Raw genomic sequence first — 26012 nt, forward strand, 5'->3', positions numbered from 1 at the left:
ACCTTTCTAACCTTAAGATACTTCAACTTCAAAGACTATTATATTCACACAGCCAGCATTCTGAAGAGGTTTGGTGGTAAAATATTTTCTGATCGACACATTAAAACTGGAAGCATATGTAAATAGTTGCGCTGTGGTTAAGAAGCTCAAAATACATGTAAAAAGTCCCAAATTCTTAATATACACTATTATACACTTCCATGTAGGAGACTATGTACTGTGATAAAAGTCTTGAGTTATATCTTATTTCTTTATATTTTGCTTCCAAGCAGAAACCTAACTCCACCACATAACTCAAGGAATGAATCAGTGTGTGTCTGCATATAATAGACAATTTTAAAGAACCAATTTTAAATGGTATCTTTCGGCACTTTGTAGCCTGTCAAAGCATAATTTGTTCTTTGTTCTTTAGCTGAAATCCATGAAAAATTCCAATGATATCGCATGCCTTTTATCCCCTGGAGAGCAATAAAATAAATTTTTGCAGTGATTCCCAAAGTACTTTTTGCCAAAAACGTGCGATATACTGTAGTATGTCCAGAAAAAATATTTGAGAAAAAGGTCAACCAAAGACCTGACAGAATTGTGTAACTGTTAGACAGAAAGCACATGTGTAGAAAAAAGTGCTGGTGTGAATGAGCCAAGTTGTACAAAGCAGCGCCAGTCCAGTTACTATGTACCTAGGTTAGGAGACAGACATAACAGTGACTTTCTGCATGTGAAATATGCTGGAGGTTCTTTAATGGTCTGGGGCTGCATTTCAGCTAGTGGTGTTGGGGATCTCCAAATTTTGATTCAGCATGCACTCCCTTCTGAAATGTGCCTCATTGGCATATAGCTTCATTTTCATATATAGCTTCAGTATGACAGTCATCCCAAACACAGCCGATGCATTTAAAGCATATCTGATTGAAAAATCACACGATGGAACTCTTAGTCATGGATTGGTCTCCCCACTGCCTGAACCTTAACATTGTTGAAGCAGTGTGGGATCATCTTGACACAGAACAAAACAAAAGGGAGCCAACATCCAAATAAGAGCTTTCAATGTCCTTTAAGACCCCTGGAGAACTATCACTGAAGACTCGTCTAGCAGTCCACCCTACTTCCACGCTCAAATGTTAGATTTATATGAGTACACCATCGGGGTACTTTTTGCATTAATTATGTCCACCGTACACAGTTTGCATTTCAGATTGTGCTCAGTTCCTTGAATTTCTTGCCATATGTTTTCGGAGATGCACATCTCTGAAAATCCGAGATGTTAAACAATTCTGTAAGTAAGCTGCATAAAAAAGATAGTAAAGGAAGAGAGATAAAGGCGAAAAAAGCTGAGGGAAACTGCCTATAGAAATCAGAGTGCTGAAACAAATGGGACATCTGGAGGTTTGCATTCTAATTGATTGTTGCCTGTGGACGTCTGTGGTTGTCACTCTGCTCACTTCCTCTCCTCCTCTTCTTCCACCTCTCCCTCTTCTTCGTATGACCTTGGTCTATGTTCTGCTTACCTCGACCCACAAGTCTCCTCGTGTTCGCTGTCACCGTAGTGCCACACAGTGGTTTGGAAGGGAGACACGGGGGCCCTCAGTGTCCCCTTTGGAACCACCGGGACCGTCCTCTAGCATCGTTCTTATCCCCATTCCCCACCACTATTACCAATGACGCCAGTCACACACACTGGTGTTCCCAGCATCCAGCACTGTTCCCAGTACCTGTGGGGGTGGAGGGAGGGGAGAATATTGTAGTCACAGGATTTTACACCTCCACCAATCCTTAATACCTAAGCCCCCACGCATGCCCCGTGTGTGTGTGTGTGTGTGTGTGCTGTGCGTTCACTCCCCCCACAAAAAAAGAAAAAGAGGGCTTGACGGATTGTAGAGGAGGAACCAGTTTTATAACATTTGATGCTGTTCTCTTGGCTGTTTTCTAAACTAGGTGTCAATTCACAACAGGCTTCAGACGTACCAGCTCAGCAGCAGCATGGCTCGGAGCCCCGAGAGCGCGGCCCTTCTTAATCACCGGGGAGAGGTGCTTTTCCAGCAAGGGCCCCAGGGCGTAACCCAAGGGCCTGCGCCTCCACCACAACACCTGCAGCTGCAGTCAGCGGCAAGCACTCCCGCCCATCATCTCCCCCTCCAGCAGCACCACCAGCCCTGTGTCAGCATGGCTGACCTGCGGCCTGAGGCGCTCATCCAGTGTCAGCAAATTGTCAAGGTCATCATGCTCGACAACAGCAGCCATGGACGCATGGAGGCCTTCCTCAGCCAAACGCCCACACACCACCACTACCAGCATCATCACCATCACCATCACCACAGCCACCATCAGCTTAGTCACTCCGCCATGTCCACCCCTGTCCGCTCGCCAGACGGTTCACACGGCAGCGACGGCCACCAGCCCCCGCTGCCTCCCCCGCCTCCACCTTACAACCACCCGCACCAGTACATACCCCCAGACCCCCGCCTCAGTCTACACCGGACCCCAAGTGGCTCTCGGAGCATGGTGTAAATAAATGAATTCAAATTTTTCTCCTTGAAAGACAGACACATACTTCCACATAAACCCTATCACTTCTCTTCCTATATAACAGTACATATTGTACATATATACATACAGATGAAGCTATAATGAAAAAAATAAAAATCCCACTTATATGCATAAATTTAAGAAAAAAAAGATTTAAAAAAATATGGTTTTAAAAGAGATAAGAAGAAATATAGTGCGTATATAAAGTTTTACTTGATTCCACATGTATTTTGAAATATGTAGTTTTAACAAATTTCTATAACTTTTTGTCAGTTTTAACTCTAGAGAAAACTCACTGCTATTCACTTCATGGATGGATTCCTTCCACTTCCAGTATTTATCAGCAACAACAGAAACACACGAATCCCTCAAATCTTTTGAATTTTTCTTGTAATGGATGGAAAGACATCAAGGATCTTCTGCTTCTGTTCGCTTTATCATCCCAAGCCTCATGCCTACTGTGCTGTATGTGCACACGTGCGCATAGCTGACACTTAACTGAAACTCTGTGCCAAAATACATATGCCTCCACTAAACACTGACTTCTTTGCACTTGACTAAATGCTAGGGCTAGAAGAAAAAAAACACTACTCCTTTGCTTTGAGAAAATAGTCGTTTTAGGCTTCTTGTTCAAGGAGCAAAAAAAAGAAAAAAAAAGAATAGCAAAACTGATATTTCATAAAAAGTTATCTACCCATTTGCGCTGTTGCTTATTTATTTATGTGATGGAGGGCCTTCTCTCTTCTCCAATCCCCCGGATTTAAAAAAAAAAAAAAAAGAAAGAAACAAAAATGACATTCTCCCGATAAGCTGTCTTTGTCATCCGCTCCTCCGTTGTGTTGTGGCTCTCTATCTTCAGAAAACACTCTCACCCAATTGTTGCTCTCCATAGATCATTCTACAGTGAAGGATGACAAGAACCAAAGGCGACCAATCATATAGATTGCTGCCGAGCCAAAAAAGTTAGCCCAGGATGCTTCTGTTGATTGATGCTTGTCTCTTACTCTTCATGTCTAACATTATTAAGGCTTTCCAGGAATTCTTGCCCCTTTTGTCAGCTGTTGGAGGGAAGGTTTTGTCTTGTTTTTCAACATTTTGAAAATGTCTCATTGTCTGAAATGGCTCTAAAGCTACAGTGGGTTCAGATGTTAAAAAAAACAGAAAAAAACAACACCATGTGCTGTCATCGGTTATCAAATGTGTCGTCGCTATATGTTTTTTTGTTCCAGGAACTCACCCGAGAATTTCTGTTAGGACGCTACACTTTTTAAATGTCGAGATGTGTGTTTATTTTAATTTGCCATTGTGCCATCATTGTGTGTTTTCCGTTGGTGGATAAATGTCGGGCAGAGTCCACCCACAAAACATCCAGACGCTGTCTCTTTACGTCGGTACGACTGCCAGCTTTTGTTCCAGATCCTTGTGACTGTTTTCTCTGCCGTGCTAACCTTTCATTTTGACATTTTCAAAAAGGCAAAAACTACATGGAGCTTATACTGCAAAAGCTGGCATTAGTGGCATTGTTTGTGCTGTTGGCTATCCTGCTTTAAATAAGAATGGAAGGGAGGGGAGAGAGAAAAAAGAATGCATTATCTGATCTCTTTCTATTTCACCTCAGCTTAGATTGTAAATACCACATTCAAAGAGTCAGAAAGGACAAGCAAGCTACCTTTAGCCTCTTCAAATTGCTATCGCCCTGTCACGCATCTGTCATTCTGAAATAGGTCAGCGACCGCCATAGCCTGAATGCGTTCATCTTTTATACATAACCCCCACCAGGTACTCTGAAATGGATGTTCAGTTAACTCTGTTCTCATCTGACCTCCATCTGTGGGATTTGTTGGTTTATAATCACAGAGCCAATGCGGGGAGGTCTCTATCTCATCTGTCTGTCCTGTTCCACTTAGGATGTCACCCTGTGAAAAGACAGCAGTTGGACAAAAAAACAAACAAACAAACAAACAAACAAAAAAGCTTTCTGTTGTTGTGGTTGGCAGAGATGAGTGTGTGTGACCTACTCACAGTAGCATCCTAGCTTTCCTGTAAACAAATCCGTCCTCGCTCCTGTTTATCCCCATAATTGCTTTTGTTATTATTTCATAACACAATGGGAGGAATTACAGCTTTCAAAATGAATCAAGAGCTGCGATGATTCATTTAACACATTTACTGGCTACATTGTAGAAATGAACTTTTGAAGGTTATGTAATAAAATTTAGAAACTATTCTACTATTATGAATTATACCTTGATTGATGATGATTGTACGGTTGCTGATTTATTTGTTTGAATCAGCTTTCAGAAATTACATGATTGATTTTTTTTTCTTCTCATGCATGTAGTTCCAAAGCTTATTGAACCCTTACTCCCAAAAATATGGAATTTGTGTATGAAAGACTTTGCTGTGGGAGGTCAATTTTTTTTTGTCATGATGAAAATGAAAGCTTGTGGAAGAATTTAAAAAACAGACATGGATTTTTATTCTTTTTTTTTTTTTTACGATGACAAACACCCCTTCAAATACAAATACGAATGGCTTCTTTGGGCAAATGTGTTTTTGTGCCTCGAGGCAAATCAAATGCCTCTTTCATGGCCATTTTTGCTTGTTTTGTCTTATTTCTATGTATGTTATGACCCTTTCTTTATGGTTGCACATTTTAGTCGAAAGATATGCTGCGTGTGCAAGAAACATGAATATGAGGCGCACTGAAAATGACAGATTTACATTTGCAGGGAAACTAATGTAGCATTTGGGGAGTGTAGCAGATGATATGGAAGTGCAGTAGTGGGTACCTTTCATGAAGAAACTCACAAAAGGGCTCTGCCATACCAGTACATTGCTTCATGAATGACATGTGAATCTTGTCTGGCTTTTCACCACTGTGTTTGCTCATACTAGTAAAAGAAATACAAATAGAGGAAATATTTATGGATAGACAGGTGGAAACTGAGTGCAACATGAACCATCATCTCCCTCAGTTGGCTTTAAAAACCCTCCCTGTCTTTGCGGTATATTAACATGCAATTAAAGATGATTTAAGTCTATACATCACAATGGTTTGCTTTGTTATTGGATTCAGTGGCAAGATCAGTATACTCTGAATTGCTGGGAAAATGCTTATTTTGAAATGTTACACATCACTCAACACAGCATTTTACCTTCACACACTATAAACCCGCACACATAGTTTTATTCCTACTTTGAGTTTTATGAAAAGTAATACAATAGCTAAAGAATACATGGAACAATGAATCATAACACTACTTTTATGTGAGGTGTTTGCTTCTAGTAGTAAATCCACATACTGTAAGTTTGACTTCAGTTTTATGACACCATGTGGAACTTATCTTTATTAGTGAGTCTTATTGTTTTCAGTAGCAAGCAGGTGTTTTCTCTGAAAAAGTAAACTACCTGCCAAGGAAGAGATAGTGAATAGAACAGTGGTTGATATCACAGTGTGAAAACAGCAGCAAAATAGCAAGATGTGTACATTGATTATGGGGGAGAGCAAAAGAGAGCCAACAGGAGTCACCTGGTTTGTCAAACTTGCAACTATGCTCAACATGAGTGGGAGTGGGTAAGAATACCTCATTGTTTTTATACACTAAGAGACAGCAAAAGAAGACATTTTTATCATTATAAATTATTCTGTCCATGCATGGAAATAAAGCAAATAAAGCAATGCTGTACTGTAAGTAACACCAGAAATCATGACTGGTGCCAGTGCTGGAGGTATTGCATCGTAGCACCTTCCTTAGTGTCACAGTGTAAAAAACTTTCAGGAATTCCTTAGCTGGGCAATACCGCAGCACATTGAACCTGCCGATGTGTAGCAAAGAATGTCTATTTGCATTTTCTCATTTCTATTTCAGAACACGAATCCGTGCAGGAGACAAAAGTAAAACACTGAAAAGGTGAGCTGGTCGTTTTGTTTTGAATTAATGCCATGTTAAAAAGACACGTTGGTGACATTTTTAGAAAAAAGTCATTTTAGGAGAAAAGGCAAATATAGTTGTAGTTACCTTCATAAAGTGATCAGAAGTTTACATATACTCCTCACAAGCATGGATGCCATGGTAATATGGGGCTCATACAGCATATTTAATGTTCTTGAAAATAAAAGCTCTGTGCACAAATTTACATTTATTTTGGATTTTCTCTAAATCCGCTACCCTTTCACACTGCATGCTTTGGTAACCATCAACAAGCTATTTGACCAGTCATTTTGGTAAAATTGGTAGAGTTCATTTAAATGGATTCATTTCCTGGTACGAACCGAGCTTTTAAGTATAGTATAAACATTTTCAATAGGGTTGATGTTGGGGAATTGGGAAAGCCATTCCAGAATTTTGTCCTTGGTTGGTCAATTCTATGATTGTTATCAAGGAAGTCATTTTTATTTAGGCAAAATTGAGAGATAAGAAAATAAAATCTATACACCCTGGAAATAAAGTTAAATTACAATAACATTGATGACTGTGAGGAGTATATGTAAAGTTCTGACCACAGCTGTATATTCTGAAGTTACTGTCTTCTAACTAGCTGATGAGAAATGAAGAATTGACATCCCAAATGCCAGTGGTATACATTTTATTAACATGAACACTGAAGCAATATCAGGGTATATCTTTAATACAGATCATAAAGTTGCAGTCCAAAGAAAACCTTGCTTCACTATATTAAGTTTTACAAACATACTTAAGCATTAGGTGTTTTTTTTTATGTATTGATAAAATTAAGCTCAATGAAGCTTTTAAAAACCAAACACAATTTTGGAGATGAAAAAAGTGTCTTCTTTTACTTTTCTTTTTTAAGATGCTTGGTTTTCACATTCACCTTATAAAACAGAGTTTGAAAACATTTATCATGAAAAGTTTCATAGTTTAAAAATACACTTAATACAAACATAGACTGTTTATAAAATATGGATGTATCCAACCCACTAGTTTATTGACTTCCGCCTCTGCATTTTTGACATCACCCTATTTTACCATCTGTTTTACTCTAAATTTGACCACTATATACAAAATAAACACTATCTTGTATTAAGCAAGACTAGTGGTTAAAACCATAAACCCATTAGTAAAGTGTTTACTTGAATAACAGGGTAATGTTATAATAAAGATTAAACAATCAAACTTCTTCTGGCAACCAGAGTAGTCGCCCCCTGCTGGTCAGGTGAATGAATTTAAGTTTAAGGCACTTCCACATTGGCTTCACTTCTCAGTTCCTGGACCTACATCCACGTTTTATAGACAGTGCATAAATATAACAAAACAATTATATTTACAGTTCTCTAATATTTTAATCAAACTCTTCAATATACATACTTAACTTCAATATACACAATTAAAAACTAAAAACAGGTATTTCAAAACTGTGTTAACTGAAAAACAGCATATGGTAAATAACGTGTAGATTTCCTTATTTTTTGTAAAGATTATCGTGAGAAATATTACTTTTCATTTTAGGTCTTGGTCAGATAAATGTGACCTACAGACAACTGAAGCGATACTGTGTTGCTGAGAATAACTACGTCACAGTAACTGGTTGGTTCTTTAAATGAAATATTGGGGTTCCCCATTAATAGAGTTTTATACTTGAAATCGAGTTTTACCAGACAGTTCCATTTCGCGGTACAACAATATCCATTAAATTTGCAGTAACGTTATAAACAAAGGCCTTCATTGTGCTGCAATTTATGAAGAGCATGTGGATTTACATTCATGATGGTTTATTGTACATATAGCCTTTGTATACAGGTTTATTGTGACCTGTATCATTCACTTGCTTGCCATAACTTTTACTGAAAAGGAAATAATATCTATATCAAAAATACTTATTCATCTTCTTTATTTACTTCAACTCAAGTTGAAGGACGGTTAGACAGTGTAGTCCAGAGACAATACTGCATCCATCCATCCATCCATCCATCAAATTGTTAACTTCCAATATTAACTACATTAAGTCCTGGCAGACAGATTTATTTAGCTTGAACAATCAGGTTTAGACAGGTGCTTCACCCACGCTGTCTGTGTGTGTGAATTCATCCTGCCCTGATCGCCTTTCATCCTCCTGGGCAGTTGTCATCCTCCGCCAACGCTGGACATGTAAAAAAAAAAATCTATTACATCACAATATGATTAAATGATTATGATTTGAACCCGGGTGAGAGTATTGGGTGAAATTGTACTCACATTCACACATGAATAATGTAAAAAGTTAACAAAATATGCTCTTTAGCCCGAAGTTACAAATATCTCACAGGAATCAGCAGCGGAGACGTAAAGCTGCTTTGTAAATATTTACTGTCACAAGCAGTGCACGTCTTCGAAAATATACTTTCCTGCCTAAAACCAGAATAATAATGTCGGCCTTGAGCAAAAACCAGGAATTCTGTACTTCCTGAATAACTACAGTCTTTATAAGAGATGAACTTCAGCCTTCCAGGACTTTTTCCATTTTTAATCTCATGTGTTACCTGTATATTCTCTTTTCAACACTTTATTGCATAATTTTCTTGAGCCTGAGATGATTAAAATCAGAATCTGAGAGAGGTGTGTAAGATGTTTGTACCTGTTTGATGCTGCCTTTGGTGCTGCAGAACATGTAGATAATATAGCCTGGGATGAGTACCATGGAGGACATTGCCATGAGCCAGCCAATCGCTTGGCCCCACAGGGGGTACACATACTTCCCCAAGGTGAGAGGAGTCATCTCAATGGCACTAAAGGTAAACACTCCCTACAAAATAAAATTATAATATTCATATATCAATATACTCCAGTGCAGTAATTATTCATAACCTGAGGGTCTAGATAAGCCAGGAAACTTGTGCTTAGCAGTTTTGTCCAAAAGTCTTGAGCCAAGACTTTGCTAGGAAAATGGGAGATGGTTGCAGGAGTTTATTCAACATGTGCAAACATACATAGATATACAGCAAATAAGGTTAAAAAAAATAGTCTAACGAAGTAAAGGTAAGTATTTGGTGACTTTCTTCGAATTTCTTTAAGTAGTCTTCAGAATTAGTTCTCAAGGACATTCAAAGCTCTTCTTTGGATGTTGGATGCCTTTTGTTTCGCTCCATGTCAGGTGTAACTTTATTTTTTAATGAGTCAGTGTTAAATGTCTTAACAAGCAACAACAAAACCTGAATTCCTCTGAAAATGATCAGGTAGAAGGACTGAACTGAAAAAGAGTGAAAATTAAAGCCAAAATCCAAAACAGATGTTCAGAAAACATGGCTGCGCAACGGAAGCAAATATATGTAAGAAAAACAAACAAACATTTTTTTATATACAAGTTTAAATTTTGAGATTAAACTTGAAATACTTTCAGAAGTGACACTAAGGTCTCCTTAGATGTGAAATATATAGAAACAAGTATTGACTTAAGATTTTTGCACATACTGTAGATTGATGGGGTTTTGCATCATTAGACTTAGCCATGCTTTGAGCAAAATACTACTAATAGCATGCTAACCCACACAAAAATACCTGCTGAAATACCTCTGTTCACCAAGTACAATGTGTACTTTATTGACTCGCGTGAGTTAGCATGCTAACAGTCCAGTCAAGGTTAATTGTCATTAGCTTTTCTTTTAGACCACATGGGACAACAGACAAACTATCCAACAGTGTTCCTGGTTAAAATAACATTCTGCTTAGTCTTAGACAATCAGATTATCAAAGCATTGTCTGTTCTTTTTCAATACAGGACTAACTTTGCAAGATTTCCCAAAGGACCTGACCGTCCATGAGGTCAAATACAAATTAGAATACAAATTAGATCAATTCTCTACCTAAGGCTAGTGCTTTAGCTTGATGGATCCCTAGATTTCCTTACAGAAGAACAAAGCCTGACTGAAAATTACAAATTGAAAGAATTAAGCACCTCTAGGTGAAGGTCATAGAGGTCAAATCCATAATCAGTTTTCTCCTACCAAGCAAATTAGAGGTGTGAAGATCATCCAGCAAAGCTTCCACCACCCACATGGCCGATAGCCAATCATGTCCTCGATGTTCTTATAAAATCTTTCAGCTCCTGTGGCATAAAGAGAGGAGGGCAAAGGGAGTGTTGGTGTTAATGAGGAGAGAGCGACTGCCAGAACAAAGCCATAATGGTGGGGGTGGGAAAGGGAAGCCAAGATGGCAGAGATTTATAGATGTAATTTCCTGTTGAACAGCTAAGTAGGAAATTTAAATGCTGGAGTCATTGTTACATTTCGTCCAGAATGACTCAAATTTTTACCAATGTGGTTACATTTAATTTCAAGTTGCAATATTTGCTTTAATTCTTCTTTTTTTTAATGAAAAGAAAATGGATTTCCTACCATAAAACCAGGATATGGAAATGGTTTCAAAGAAGACGAGGAAGAGCAGACACATCCCACTGGCGGAGTAGTAATCAAACATCTTGAACACATAGAGACCACCCTAGGAGATTTCAACACACATACAGGAACACGCATAACTACTTTAGAGACCAAATATTACCATCCCTCTCTTCATTAAATAAAATATGCATGATGAGAGTACACCGCAGGTTGTTGTGAGATCGTTTTGTCATTATGCATAATGCAAGAGCTCTTTTCCCTTGTGTCGGAAAAATGCGCAAGAGTTCACACGAGCTGGGTTTCAAGACCGTCCTCTTATAATATTAAACAGGTTTGCACGCATTCTTTGGATGGTTAAAACCCTCTTTACTTTGTTCATTTTATAGTGACCTAATGCAGAGTTTGTGCAGCACCTGCGTGATGTTAGAGAAGCCGATGATGAAGGAGACGAGGCAGACAATGAGGATGAAGACCTTCTTCCTCTTTCGCAAAACCATGGGATATTCATCCATCAGAGCTGTGATGAAGCCCTCTACTGTGCAGAACTAAAACACGATGACGTGAAGAATGTGGTTTGTTATTAAAAGAGAGCACCAGTATCTTAGTTTAGTTCATCTATAAACTTATAGCAATCACCAATTAATCAGTTGTAATATCTCTATTACAACATCTGGATGGATGGTACCTGACTGTCCAGGCCCAACATCATGAGCATGGAGAAAAACAGGATGGCCCATAGCGAGGACATGGGAAGCTGTGTGACTGCCTGAGGATACGCTAAAAATGCCAGCCCTGGACCTAAAAATTGCAAACGAGACAAGTTATTAAAATGATAAATGCTTTAACTTATAACATTATATGAATTACTATATTAGATACACATTGTTAATACCTAGTTTGACCTCTTTTTGCCTTTAGAATTACTTTAATCCTTCCTGGCATAGATTAAATAAGGTTCTGGAAACATCCTCACAGATTTTGGTCCATACTGACTTGATTGCATCAGACAGTTGGTGCAGATTTGTTGATTGCACCAACTTGGACCAATCAACTGGATTGAAATCTGGTAACTACGGAGGCCATTTGAGATGGTGATTCAAACTTCATAACATGGCACATAATCCTGTTGCAAGCAGCCATCAGAAGATGGCTGAGGTCATAAATAGATGGAAATGGTCAGAAACAGTACTCAGGAAGGCTGTGCCGTTTAAACATGCTCAGCTGGTACTAAGGTGTTACTAAGAGACCTAATGTGTGCCAAGAAAATATTACAAATAGCCTTTATCTGGAACTGTTGATGCAAAGCACGATGAATCTGTGCTTTCATGTTGTTTATGCTAAATTCTGACCCTACCATCTCATTATTGAGAATAATTATTTTAAACCTGCACATAGTAGCAATTCGTGCTTAATTTAGTAAAACCACATCAAATATTTTTCTCTCTTTGACCACCGATGGCCTGTGTCTGTATGCAATATTATATTATTATTTTTTAAATGTTTTTTAGTTTCAAACTTCATATTGCTTCTAATATGTACATTCCAGAAGTAATCAAATCTGAATAATGAACAATTTCTTATAAGTTATAAAATATGACTTTCACCTGATGCTGCCAGTTCGTGCACGGGTTTCTTCGTGATGTAGGACATGAAGCCTACGATGGAGAAGATGACAAATCCAGCAAACATGCTGGTGCAAGAGTTGATGCAGCATACTATGACTGCATCCCTAAAAAGAAAACATCAGTCAGAGAACAAAAGAGCATCATTGTTTGTGCATCATCTACAAAAGAGGATTCTACAACACTTTGGATTTCCTGCTCCTACTTGTAGACATCGTTGTTGTAAGAGTTGTAGCTTCCCAGTGCGATGAGCGATCCCAGGCCCAGTCCGTATGAAAAGAAGATTTGAGTTGCTGCATCCAGCCAAACCTGTGAGACAACATAGTGTAATTACTGGTGTTTGTTTGTTAAGACACGTGGGTGATTAGATGTGGATTTGTGCAAACTATGAACCTCAGATCGGACGAGCTTATTGAAGTCTGGAGTAATGTAGAAGAGAATCCCATCTATGGCTCCAGGGAGTGTGACCCCCCTGAAGAACAGGATGAACAGCATAAAGTAGGGATAGGTGGCTGAGAAATACACTACCTGAAAGACAGAATGATTTGTTTTTAATTATTTAGATGAATGAGAATTAAAAATGTTGAAAAGTCAAAAACATTTTATAGGACTGAGTATGCTGTTTGCACATTTTTAAATACATTTCTGTTAAGATAATGAGATGGCTTTGCTTTTCAAATTCTTAAAATTGCAAACATGCTATTTGCTCTAAATAATTACATCAAAAGAGATGCAAAACAGTGTACAGAAAAGGGAACTACTGAAATATTTCCATAGTCTCTCTTTGCCAAAAGATCTGTAGGATGTGTCCCATAGTTCTTGTGCATGATGATTATCCTTAATTGGTAATGTCCATCAAGGCCAGGGCCTTTGGGGAATTCATTTTTCTCACTGCTCTCAGATGCCGCACATTAAAATCCAATTATCCCTGGCGGTGAATGTGTAAATGTGTTTCTGCTCATATACTTTGCTTGCTGTAATTTGAAATCCCAGGCAGTAGGCAAAGTGAAGATTTTTCTATCACCTCTAAATTGTCCAGCAGTAGTCAAATCTTGCATTTTGAAGCTATTTCTATTTCAATTTGAATAAAATGGTAAAAGAGAGATTGGATGTGCACAGAAAAATGACAGCGGATGCAAACATCTGAAACTGGAAAAAAAAATACTGTCTCTCGGTTCTTAGGTTTAAGATATCAGGACATCCTAAACAATGATCTGGTTCTTAGCAGGTTCTGTATTAAATGCAATGTTGGATGAATAACAACAAATGACTTTGTCATTATTTATTTAACAAAAACTAAACCAAAATGCAGAAGCAGTGTGTGAAAAACAGTGCACCCAGTGATTCAGTAGCTTATAGAGCCATCTTTAGCAGAAATAACTTTAAGTGATGGTTTTCTGTATGACTTTTCAGTCTCTCAGATCATTGTGAAGGAATTTTCTCCCAGCTCTCTTAAAGTCTCTTCAATCAGGTTGAAGTCTGGACTTTGACTTGGGCACTGAATTACCTTGATTTTTTTTACATCAAACATTCTGTTGTAAATATGCTGCTGTGCTCGGGATCAAGTACTCCATTTTCGACTAACCTTTAGCTATCATATGGTTTTGCATTTGATGCTAGAATATTTTGCTATACAAATGAGTTCAGGGTCAACTCAAAATGTGGCTGCAACCTTCCACTACTGTCCTCGACAGTTGGTATGAGGTGTTTGTGCTGATATGCTTGTTTGGTTTTTGCCAAGCATGGCACTGGGTATTGTGGCCAAACATCTCCACACTGGTCTCATCTGTTCCAGAAATCCTGTAGTTTGTTTAGATGTAACTAAGCCGTACTACCATAACTCTTTCAGTCATTTATTCTAATTGTACTGTTATGAATTTTAACATTTAAAATGTTAACTAAGGCTAAGATGTACCTCTTGGTTTTTTATGCAGTTGGTCTGCAATTGCACCATCTGACCTTGGGTTGAATTTGCTAGGTCCACTCCTGGGAAGACTGGCAACTGTCTTGAATGTTTTGCTCTCATGAACAAACATGCACAAAGTTGTTGATGATTAATCAGTTGAATGTGATTAGCAGCACCTGGCTTCTACTTACCCTCTTAATTCCCATGGAGAGAGTGAGTGAGGGTGCACTTTTTCACACACAGCTTCTGCATCATTATATAATATAAAATAAAAATGGCATAAATAATGACACTTTGTAATATATGCAGCATAGTTGTTCCTTTTACGTTTTATTTAAATAATTTTATGATCTGCCACAGACCAGGTTAGCTTTTATATTCAGATACATAAAACCTTAGTAATGAAAGAGGGTGCACTCAAACAGAGAGATGATTTAAGAGAAGAGTCAGGAAATCATGAAAGATTTAAATACATTTAAACAAAAACTGAAAATTAAACATAATTTTCAGCTGATCGGTGCTTCAGTCAGATAAGAAAAAAATGAAGATTTTTTTTTATTTTTATGCCACTGTTTGCATCTGACTCTCAAATATGCTGAACGTACCAACTTTATAGCCTGCTGCAGCTAGTAGTCCTAAAAAAATACAAATGTTCAACTTTTAATATCTCTGAATTCATGTTTTCTTTTATTAGGTTTCACCCACTAACTCGGGCAACAACAACAACATGAGGTTTATATCATGAAAAGCTCAACGTCTGGTCATGTTTTCATGATTAAAGCTTTAATATTAAGGGAGTGGGAGGCAGAAAGAGGTGCTAATAAAAATACTGGCCAGTGTAAACCGAGTGGTCTGAGACTGATGAAAACACAAAGCCTAAACAACACAGAAGAAGAGAATTAACAGAAACCGGGGCAGAGAGACTCACCTTTCCCGTCCATTCAACTCCTTTCCAGATTGAGAAGTAGACAAGAACCCACGCCAGCCCAAGAGTGCCCACTAAGGGCCAGCGTAGCTCTCCTGGTTCCTCCAGGCCATTAGACAGCTGGTGCATGTTACGCCTACAGAAACACACACAGGCATTCTTTGAATCCAGACTGAGATAAGCACCAAGAGCTTCCAGATATACCTCTCTATACATTCTCATGCAGAATATCTCATATTAACTTACTCCCAAAACTCGGTGACAGCGCTGGTCAAGTTGGTGGTGTCTGTCAGACTGTAGTTGGAAAAACATTTTTCCGTGTTCCAGGGGTTATCACAGCTTTGCCAAGGCAGCTCCTGCATGCACAGCATACAGTATGCATGAACGAAAACAGGTTCTAGGAGGACAAATCATCAAAACTGCAAACGCACTGTTGCAAAATATATTACCTGTATCCCAATACAAAAAACCATCAGAGTTAACACAAAACTTTGTAAATTAAAAAAAAAACATGTCTCCTGGAGACACAGACAGCACCACAAAGACTTTCCCAAACAAAAGAAACAACGACAGAGACAGAAAGGCAAACCACCCAACAGTGAAAATGACATTTAATGAACTCAGTCTGTTTTTGACCTTCAGCTAAAAACACTGAACAACAATGACAACCCTTTTTTTCCTGCTTCGTAGTTTTCCCAGTACAAGAAACTCATGCCTGCAAAGTCTTTACATTTCTGCCATCGGGCTTCTTAAAGGCAGCCAGTCATGCAGAGAAATACCAAAGCAGAATGATAATGCAGAGAAAGAAAACCGTTGCACACTGAGAAAGATGGTAAACAAATCCTAAATAACCTTACTTATGGACGAGGTGGCAAAAGTATGTCTGGAAAATGGGATAAAAGAAAACTGAGTCCAACATACTATAATATTAGTATAAATTAGCAGGTTTTATATTGGACCTACATCAACTTTTAAAATAAATCGAGGAAGAGGTGTCAAATATAAGGCCCGGGGGCAAGAATTGGCCTGGTAAAGACTCCAGTCTGGCCCACGGGATGGCTCTGGAAAATGTGAAACAGGGTATAAACTTATAAATTTTTATTTTATTTTTTATTTTTTCTTATTTTAGTAAGTTATACAGCTTTTTCTGCTGATGAAGACCAACAACCCTAATTCCAAAAGAGTTGGGGGACTGTGTAAAATGTAACTAAAACAGAAATAAAATCTCGTAAATCATATTTTGGGTTTTTTTTGCTCATCGTTATGGGAGTTTATGTTGTAATGTAACCTGCATATATCCTTTAGCACTGACAGTGCCTTTGTAGCAAGCTTCCTATTCCTAATTGGCTTTGGCAATATCAGCCCAGTCCAAAAGCCCGGCAAGATGCATGCTTAGGAACTGAGTGCTAATAACAAGCCAGATGGTCCCTCTACTCGTTAGTGCAGAGGATGTTGCGTCTATGACATAATGATGCCGGTTTTTAATGCTGTGCTTCCTGAAGGCACAAAGCTAACATGTACTCATGCTGATTTCTGATCTTATCTCTTGCACACAGAGACTTCTCCAGATTCTGTGAATCTTTTGATGATATTATGGACTATAGAAATGGTAAATGGCCTGCATTTGTATAGCGCTTTACTCAGTTCCTAAGGACCCCAAAGCGCTTTACACTACATTCAGTCATTCAATCATTCACACACTGGCAATGGCAAGCTACATTGTAGCCACAGCTGCCCTGGGGCGCACTGACAGAGGCGAGGCTGCCGGACACTGGTGCCACCGGGCCCTCTGACCACCACCAGTAGGCAAACATGGGGTTAGTATTTTACCCAAGGATATTTGGGATCAAACCACCGACCTTCTGATTAGTGGCTGACCTGCCCTGCCAGCTGAGCTACAGCCACCCCCCTCATAGACAATGAGATATTCAAAGTCTTGACTGTTTTATATTGAGGAATTTTGTTCTAAAATTGTTCCAAAATTTGTAGACTGTGCTCACTTGATACCAAATAGACAAAGTCAATGACAAAGATAGTTCTTGAAGACTAAACTAAGTTGCTGGAGACCAGAATATGAGATAACAGAGATTAGTACTCATGGCCAGAAACTAATGAAGTTGCTACATAAATGCTGGATTCAAAGACAAGCACAGGTTGACTCAACTTAGCGTGTATGACAGTGTTTACAACTTCTTTTCTGTGTTGCAGGTTTGCTACTGATTATGTAACATACCGAACCAAAAGAGTTGAATAAGTAGTAGAGCGCCCAAGCAATGATGATAATGTAGTAGATGTTGAGCCAGAAGGACAAAACAACTGCAGCCAGACCAACTCCTGAAGCGAGAACAAGTGTCAGTGTTGCACAATGTTTTACAGGTCAGCTAACATGTAAGGTTGCATGTAATGAAAAGAAAGGAAGAGGGGAAAGATACACAAGTTACTAACTAATTTAAAAAATGATGTTGCGTGACAGAGAAAAACTAACATGGTCATCATCATCTTTATTATTGGCAGAGTTGTCATTGTGCTGTTTCTAATGCTCAGTTGCTTTTGGCTTTGCATCACGCTCACTGGCATTGTTGCTGTCTCTGCTGCCTGAGACAGCAGAGACAGCTGCCTGAGGATCTGCAATGAAGTGCTTCACTCGAGTTATTTCAGTGTCGGGGCAATGGTGTTATTGCTATCCCATAACAGGAGAGCATTTAGCAAGATGTCAAAAATAATTGTGGATAACAACAACAACAACAATAACAATAACAACAACAACAACAACAACAACAACAACAACAATAATAATAATAATAATAATAATAATAATAATAATAATAATAATAATAATAATATGGAAAGGAGCAGGAAAGAATAAGAAGACACTGGAAGTTCCTATACAGGTAATTAAGGTCTCACAGAATGGGAACAAGTTCAGTCACTAAACTTTTTTGATGTATATAGCTTTTACGATGTTCATAATCCTTACTCAGAATATACATGGGTGAATTCTAAATGTACACAATGAAATGTAAATCCATATTTTTCTTTATACATTACCCTTCATCATAGGGATTAGTCTCCACACCCCAAGTCCTCCAACTGAAGTGAACTGTCCCAGAGCTGTTTCCAGGAAGAAAAGCGGTATCCCAGCAAAGACCAGTGTCATAAAGTATGGGATCAAGAAGGCCCCTGATACAAACACATCAAACAGACAAACAAAATATATTTGGTAAGATCTTGTATACAGGAATTAGAAAAACTCTGAAGTTCTAATAAATTGCATAGCTCTTACCTCCACCATTCTTGCCACACAAATAGGGAAACCTCCACACATTTCCTAAACCGATGGCGTATCCCACACATGAGAGGAGGAAATCAAACTTGCCCTTCCAGCTTCCCCTGTCGGGAGGCTCTTCCACATTCTTCTTATTATCTGCAGGGGGCGCCACACGATCCAGCTCCTCAAAGGGAACTGCTTGTTTGACCTCTGAAGGGGAGTTCAAGTCCACTGTACTTTGCCCAGTCTTCCCCATTATGGGACCACTGTGGACCAATGGGGTCAGAAAGCCACCTTTCTGTAGTGTCTCTGCGATTGAGAGCCTCACAGTGCGTTTGGATCTCAGTTGGATGGATTCAGGATGATGCACTGACACTGGACGCATGTAAAGTTTGAAAATGAAAGTAGAGAAGAAGAAGTTTGTTGCTGTTGTTATTATTTAATACAAATATTTGTGGCTTTGTGGTGCATATAGTTTAGTGGAGGGAAATACCACTCAATTCACAATTTATTGCCACTGAAACAGTTTTATAGTCTTTTAGAGCCGTTTTATGAACTTGGGCAACTGCCTCTGAAAACTAAAGCTAATGGCTGTCACATAAATTACTGAGAAACATCTGTAGTTCCAGAAAATATGAATTAGAAAAAAGGACAAAAACCAAACCCGGCATTCTTAGAAGGATCGAGGCTCTCAGAGGCCTTCTGTAGACAGACAGCAGACTTGCTTTGCTTTAACTTTAACCCATAGATACCTAACATTCAATTGCTAAAACTAATTTTTCTCTTCAGGAATGCAAATAAATAACTGTAATTTCACATCCTAAACCAAAAAAAGTGCTTTACTTTCTTCTGCCTTTTTATAAAATAGCACATTTGAAAATTCACAGATAACAACAATAATTATATTTTAGCATTAAAACTAACATTTTGTGATTTTGCACATACCGGTGGGTTGTGCCGGTATGCACAACCCACCGATATGGTGGGTTGTGCACCATACCGGTGTATATATATTTATTGTGTCATTGCAGATGACACAATAACACAATATTATTATATTGTGTTATTATAATAATAATAACAGAAACACAATATTTGTGTTTCTGTGTCATTGCAGAAACACAAATAAATATATAGTTTACCAATAATGTAAATTTATGGCAGCTGTAGGATAAATCTTACCCTGGGTGGTGGTCTAATACATTTGCAATAAATAACTGAAGCACCCAATAATATATAATAGATTAAATATTAAAATGTATATTAAAATAACTTACACAAGCATAATTTTTAAAGAGTTTGATCTAGGTGCTATACTTGGGTATACCAACTCAAGCCACAAAAAAGCACCACTGGCCTTATTAGAGCACACAGATGACTGAACTACATGTTCTTATCACTACCAACAAACCTGCTGCACCTTTCTTTCTAGTCCACCACAGTCAAGTTCACGTTGGGTCACCGAAATACCAAAATGATGACAATTTCAAGAAATTCCTACTGTTATCTACACCTGCCGGTGCTGGTCACACATCCTTGTCTGCCCAAAGAATATTACCTGCTTTTTCTGTTAGATTGGTAATAATTTTTCATTTACTGGCTGTGGAATGATCTCTTCATGCCTGAATAGCATTTTATGGTAAGGTTAATCTAAGCACTGGGTGTAAGTTGTTTCATGCTTGCAAATATTGATTGGCCCAGAAAATGTCCAAATTGTTTTATGCCAATTGCTGGAGGTTATTAACATTACAGCACTGTTTACTGGTATATTTCCAGGAAAAATAAGACATTCTCTGCTCAACTCTGATTTGTTTTTTCCAGGTCATTTTACTGTAGTTCCTCAGTAATGTGACACTGGTTATTGGAGTTAATGTTTTCTGTCTTTTTCATAGTACTTTAACTTACATAATGGAAAGCCATAGTTCATAGGTGCCTCGTTTATATTCTAGCCTTTGATGATGTTGAGGAAACCTTTCGTAAACATGTACTAAATATCATAAAGAGTACACGTAGTGACATGTTCAGATTAAAAAACGAGCAGTTGGGTCTTTAAAAAATTAAAACAAGCAAAATGTTACATAATCAATATGGATACAAAAAATATTCATGCTGTGAAATGTACCATGTTCCACACAATGTAATTTAATCAGATTTCAGTGAGCAGAACACCATGAAATGATCACATATTCGCTTTCAACTAGTTGTCTAGGTGAGAACAAGTGTTTTTTCAAAGGCAAAAGAATAATATAAAAATATCAGACATTCCCTTTGAGGATGTTATCCATTAAATCTCAAAGATTTTTTGTTCTTTTTTTTTTTTTTGACAGTACAGGCCTTTTAGATGCCAGCTTTTTTGGTGTGCATTAGCACAAAGGTTTAGCATTTCCCAGCAGCTACAAAATCAGCCATTAAAAAAGTGCAGTTTAGCTTGTTTATCTTGCCATTTTCACGACTCAGTGACAAACGGTGAAAAGCAAAGTGTGAAAGAGAGGGAATGAATCCCGTCCTACCTACGAGATTTCCACGTCCTTTGTCAGGTCATCAGCTTCAGTGTGCCACGCTTGCGGTCTTAAAGTTCTGAAACTTCAGTTCAACATCCAAAAGGATCAAGTTGAAAAGCTTCAAACCAATCCTCCATGCCCTGTGTCTGAAAATCCAAATTGTTCTTTCCTGTATGCTGTCTGTTGGAGGACTTGCAGCTGGTATCGAGTGGTTGATAATAAAGTTCGACCTGTGTGTCTACTTTGATTACTGTTCACTTCTGACTAGTGAGGCCCCGTGGCCATGGGGGATACAGTATGTCAATTGCCTAGCTCTGGTGAGGAACTCTAGCAGCAGCAGCAGCAGCAGAGTGTGTGTTTGTGCATTATGCATATGTGTTTGTTATGATGGCCAAGGTCAGCTCTTGCCAGCGCCGTTACCATGGTATTTCCCAACAGAAAAGGGCCTGATCAGTGAAAGAGCTCATGGAGTTTTGGAAAATGAATCCAGCAATGGCTGCTGGCAGAGACCCTGGAAAAGTATGATCACAAATGTGGTCATGCCAGTATCAGACTCTGACCACACTGATGCAGAAAGTGACCTAATATCCATCTGCAATGTTCTCACTTGAAGGGGTTATAGGACACAGGGGGTGTATAAAATCAGTTTCATTTCTGCAGCCAGTTTGAAAAATGACCATTGTTCATAGGATAACCAAAAGGGATGTGTGTATGAAAATACACAACATCACGTGCTTGCTGCTTCAGTAAAACATGGCAGTAAAACAGTTTTTGAGTGCATCTTTAAGTAAAGCAGCAACCCAAGGCACGTTCACAAATTCACATTCTGCTATTAAAGCTCATCCTCACAATGAATCTTAAATAAACCGCTTACAAGCACAAGTAGAGAGTCATAAAATTGGTAATGATATATATTAAGGTCAGCTGCTCATTCCAGCAAGAGCGTGTCACATTGTGAGTCTTCTTTAAATACATATAAATGAGACTGTTGTCATGCTTTTTAGGATCCACTACCTATACTGCCTTGTGCTTATTGGAAAAGGAAGTCCGCAAAAGTGCACAAAAAGGCTACAATAATGATAGAGTGATGTTATCCACACTGTATTTTTAATTACTCAAGTGACAGTAAAACATTGTTGCCGTTATTAATAATGGAATTAGATAAGAGACGTGAATTTCTTGTTTCTCCTGGCAGGTAACCTCCTGGCTTTAATATCTGGTCCAGATATTCTATCACCAGCCAATTACAGTGACTAATGAACATTCCCACAATGCCCGATGGTTTGCTGGTGGATCAGGATCGCTGATAGACTCAGGGTTTCAAAAGTGAGAGATTAGATCATATTAAGGCTTAATTACACCCATAGTGAGTTGTTCCCATCAAGAACAGATTCAGCGTAATCTCTGCTGTGGTTTATTGCCCATGTGGAACCCACATGATGATAACTGGGTGGATTGGAGTTGTCAAAGCTGGTTTTCATCAATCTGTTTACAGCGTCCCCATGATCAGTGCAGCCTGATTATAATTCCAGGGCATTTATTGCCAAAGATAATTGAGAGCGATTGTGTAGACAACAGAGGCTGAATATCAAAATAAGTGAATACATTTCTAAAAGGGCTTTCTTTACCAGAGTTGTTAGGATTATTTTACAATTTGATTCATTTTAGACACACTTTTTCATAATAAAATAAATGTCAGCGTTCTTTTTAAACGACACAATGAGGAAAAGGGCAGAGAAGGTTGCAAAACACAGAGGAAACACTTCATAATCATAAAGGGAGAAGTTTGCGGAGATTATCACGCTGCCCAAAAGTACAGTTTATCACCATAAAAGTGCCGCAGTGGTCCTTGTCAGCTTTCTGAAACACAAGTACAAATGCAGTTCAGTGCAGTAGTCTTATAGCTACTGTTGAGCATCTTCAAATATTTATGCATTTTATTTACAGTATGGGAAATCTATAATCTTTTAACAGCCATATCGAGTAGGGTACTTTAGACATTTGCTGACTCTGCATGTTTAGATAAACTTCAATGGTAAAGTCATTTGTATGTATGAGCACTGCTCCTGTCACCACTTAATGAGTGCCCGTAGCGACAAACTGTTTCTCAAAAAGCTGATAAATGGCTCATATACAATTCAAAAATAAATCATGTGTGCTGTTTCAAAAAAAGTTAAACTCTGTAAATTGGAAACTTTCTTTAGACAGCGTTCTGTTGCAGTAAATCCTGTGGGGTCAGTAGATAAGGGATTTATTCTGTAAATAAGTGGTTGTCTCTGTGATGACTCAGCATTATTTCATTGCAGGAAAGTAAAGCAAAGTAATGACTCACACATAACAAACCTGAGAAATCAGGCCTTTGGAAACAGGGTCCAGCTTTGGTTCATAGTGAAATATCAGAATTAGTTCACTTTGAAATGAAACTCTAATGGACGCATGGATTGGTGCTGATTATAAATCCAAATAGTACCATCATGTATCCTTTGAAGTTCAGGAAAAGAAGGCTGCATTTGAAGGAGTCTTTGAAATGGAACATCACCTTCATCACCCCCACCATGATGCGGTCAATCTCGAAGGCTTCGGGTTAAAATCATTTTTGTGTAAAAATACATTCATGACCATACTCCAGTAAAACTATTTTTTTTTTATATTTATTTCAATTACTTTAGGGGTTTTGTGCTAACTAGCATACGTTGGCATGTCAGCATCCGGGACTAGTTAACAGTGAAGCTAAGCACATTCCCGTTTGCTTCAGCTGCATCTTGAGCTGTGTGCTAATTAGCACATGCTACATTATTTATGTGCTTACTGTCCAGTTTAAGGAGGGACACTCAAAAAATGTTGTGCATAGTGTTACTCATGGATTTGTGCAATATCATTAAAAATATGCTTTTCAGCATCACACTGAGATTGTTCTCTTCCCTTTTCTCTCACCCCCAACCAGTCACAGCAGATAGTTGCCCCTCCCTGCCCGATTCTGCCTGAGGTTTCTTCTTGTTAAAGGAGTTTATTTATTTTTTTTATTTTTATTTTTATTTTTTTAAAGAAGAAAGTTTTTTTCTTCAAACTGTCACTAACATCTTGCTCATAGGGCACCATTTGATATTTGGGTTTTCTTTGTAATATTGCAGGGTCATTACCTTATAAAATAAAGCACCTTGAGGTTACTGCTGTTGTGAATTGGAGCAATATAAATAAAACTGAATTGAATTGAATATATTACTTATTATTATATATGTATTATATATTACAATTTACTGTTAGTAAATGGCAGTGGTATATATATTCCATTTGTATTACATTACATCATTGCTTGGTGTCAAATAACAATACATTATACATTACTCACATCCACATATTAGCACATATTCTATCCTAATAAGAGACATGTTAACAAAAACCAACAGCAAAGTTGGTGAAGTAAAATAAGCCCCAATAAAAGTTTTCAAAATAGTAATAAGACAATCTATATACAGTTTATCCTTTAATATTTTTATATGCAGCATGAGGCAATTTCAACCACTGCAACTCAAGTGATGAACCATTATATCATCAAAGTAGTAGATTTGCATGTTTCAGTTCAGCTCAGTTATATGAAAAACATTTCTCAATAACAGTTTAAGGGGGGGAAAATGCTGTCTTTGAGGCCTCCTTGCAATCTGCCTTTAATTCTCAGCACGTGCCGTGGTCTGTGAATCGATGCGGGGGTTATTATAAAGCAAGGAACACCCAGAGGCGATTGGCATGCATAGATGGGAGGCTAATATTACTAACATTTTCATCCAGAATTGCAGCGAGACGATGCACGGCGCATAAATTTCCACGGGTTAAGGACAAACGCTGGGCGAGGTGCACATCAGAGAGAGCATGATTGTGTTAATGAGAAGGAAAGGGTGAAAAGATGAAAGTTGAGCGAGCTAGGGGCAGAGCAATCTCCGCGACGAAAGAGGAGAAAAGGTATAGATATGAGTTGGGAGGCAGAGTGAAAAGATAGTGAGATAAAAATGGAAAAGCTGATATATTGCAGCCGTGCCTGGTAGATAAGAGGAGAGTGAGATGAAAAGATACAAAGAAAAGAGAAAATGACTGTAAGACACAGAAGAAGAGCCTTCCATTCCTGGAGTCAGGAAGAAAAACTGTGTGAAAGAGAACTTCAGATAAGAGAAGTGAAGGAGGCCAATGACACGTCTGCATTTACAGTTTTCTTGATACCAGAATGCAGTACAGTTTCACAGTCCTCACTGAAAAAGTGTGTTGTCCCCCATGGAGATATATCACAGCCTCATTTTAATTTTATTCCTCCATTACAGCTTAGTCATTTTTATCTTTGTAAGTGTCTCAAATGCTTTTGACCTTGCATTACTGATCATCATGTACCATATAAGCCCTAAAGAAGTAAAGAGCCTTGAAAACCTCAGTTCATTCTGTTAGAAATCTGCCACTGTGATGCATGATGTGTGGCCTTTATCTTAAGAATGATAGCCAGAGATTTTTTTCATTATTATCTTTATCTCTTTCTGTCTTTTTTTTTCTGAACAAAGCTAGCAATCAACAGCATCATTAAACATCAGTGAAGATACACTGGCAGAGAGTGACGGCTATAAATGTGACACATAATGGTGCATGTGCAACTGAAAAAGTCATTCATCTCGAAAATGTCATGTGTATTTAGAAGGAAGCGTTTTAGATCCATCTACTGATTTTCTCGTGGCTACCTCCACCCGGGGTCTATTCCTGGTAGGACATGCCTCATTCAGGAGGGGCCTAGGAGACGTCTATTCAGGTGGCCGAACCACCTCATCTGACTTTCAATGTTGAGGAGTAGTGGCTGTGCTCTGAGCCCCTCTCAAACGGCGGAGCTCCTCACCCTATTGTAAGACTGAGCCCAGCTAGCTTTCAGAGGAAGCTTATTACCACTGGTTGTATCCG

At 38.3% G+C, this 26012-nt stretch overlaps 2 protein-coding genes across 3 annotated transcripts in view; one reads left to right on the forward strand and one right to left on the reverse strand.

The window, feature by feature from the left end:
- Positions 1–5580, forward strand: part of iqsec3a (IQ motif and Sec7 domain ArfGEF 3a) — a 119666-nt gene extending 114086 nt beyond the window's left edge. The window contains exon 14 of one of the 2 annotated variants that reach the window (XM_006780729.3): positions 1936–5580. In XM_006780729.3, the coding sequence (XP_006780792.2) occupies positions 1936–2508 (573 nt within the window). In that variant the 3' untranslated portion in view covers positions 2509–5580. The remainder of the gene's footprint in view (positions 1–1935) is intronic. The other variant, XM_006780730.3, reaches the window with a different exon arrangement.
- Positions 5581–7948: 2368 nt separating this feature from the next.
- slc6a1l (solute carrier family 6 member 1, like) lies at positions 7949–18927 on the reverse strand. Its single transcript, XM_006780733.3, has 14 exons — positions 18598–18927; positions 18363–18494; positions 17548–17648; positions 15561–15670; positions 15318–15450; positions 12877–13011; positions 12689–12792; positions 12466–12590; positions 11547–11659; positions 11275–11406; positions 10859–10961; positions 10469–10569; positions 9103–9270; positions 7949–8628 (listed from the first exon to the last, which is right to left on the reverse strand). Exons 1-14 carry the CDS (start codon positions 18836–18838, stop codon positions 8533–8535), a joined length of 1794 nt encoding a protein of 597 aa, XP_006780796.2. The 5' UTR covers positions 18839–18927; the 3' UTR covers positions 7949–8532.
- Positions 18928–26012: the final 7085 nt, after the last annotated feature.

Source organism: Neolamprologus brichardi, chromosome 17 (genome assembly GCF_056152115.1).
Source record: "Neolamprologus brichardi isolate AB-2024 chromosome 17, ASM5615211v1, whole genome shotgun sequence".
Classification (NCBI taxonomy): domain Eukaryota; kingdom Metazoa; phylum Chordata; class Actinopteri; order Cichliformes; family Cichlidae; genus Neolamprologus; species Neolamprologus brichardi.

Bases quoted from the DNA above. Each gene is read 5' to 3' on its own strand.
- slc6a1l (XM_006780733.3), bottom strand. From the start codon at position 18,838: ATGGGGAAGACTGGGCAAAGTACAGTGGACTTGAACTCCCCTTCAGAG. The intron at 10,962-11,274 runs GTGCTGCACAAA...GAAATCTCCTAG, and splicing joins GCTTCTCTAACATCACGCAG to GGTGGTCTCTATGTGTTCAA. The intron at 10,570-10,858 runs GTAGGAAATCCA...TTTATGCCACAG, and splicing joins TTCCATATCCTGGTTTTATG to GAGCTGAAAGATTTTATAAG.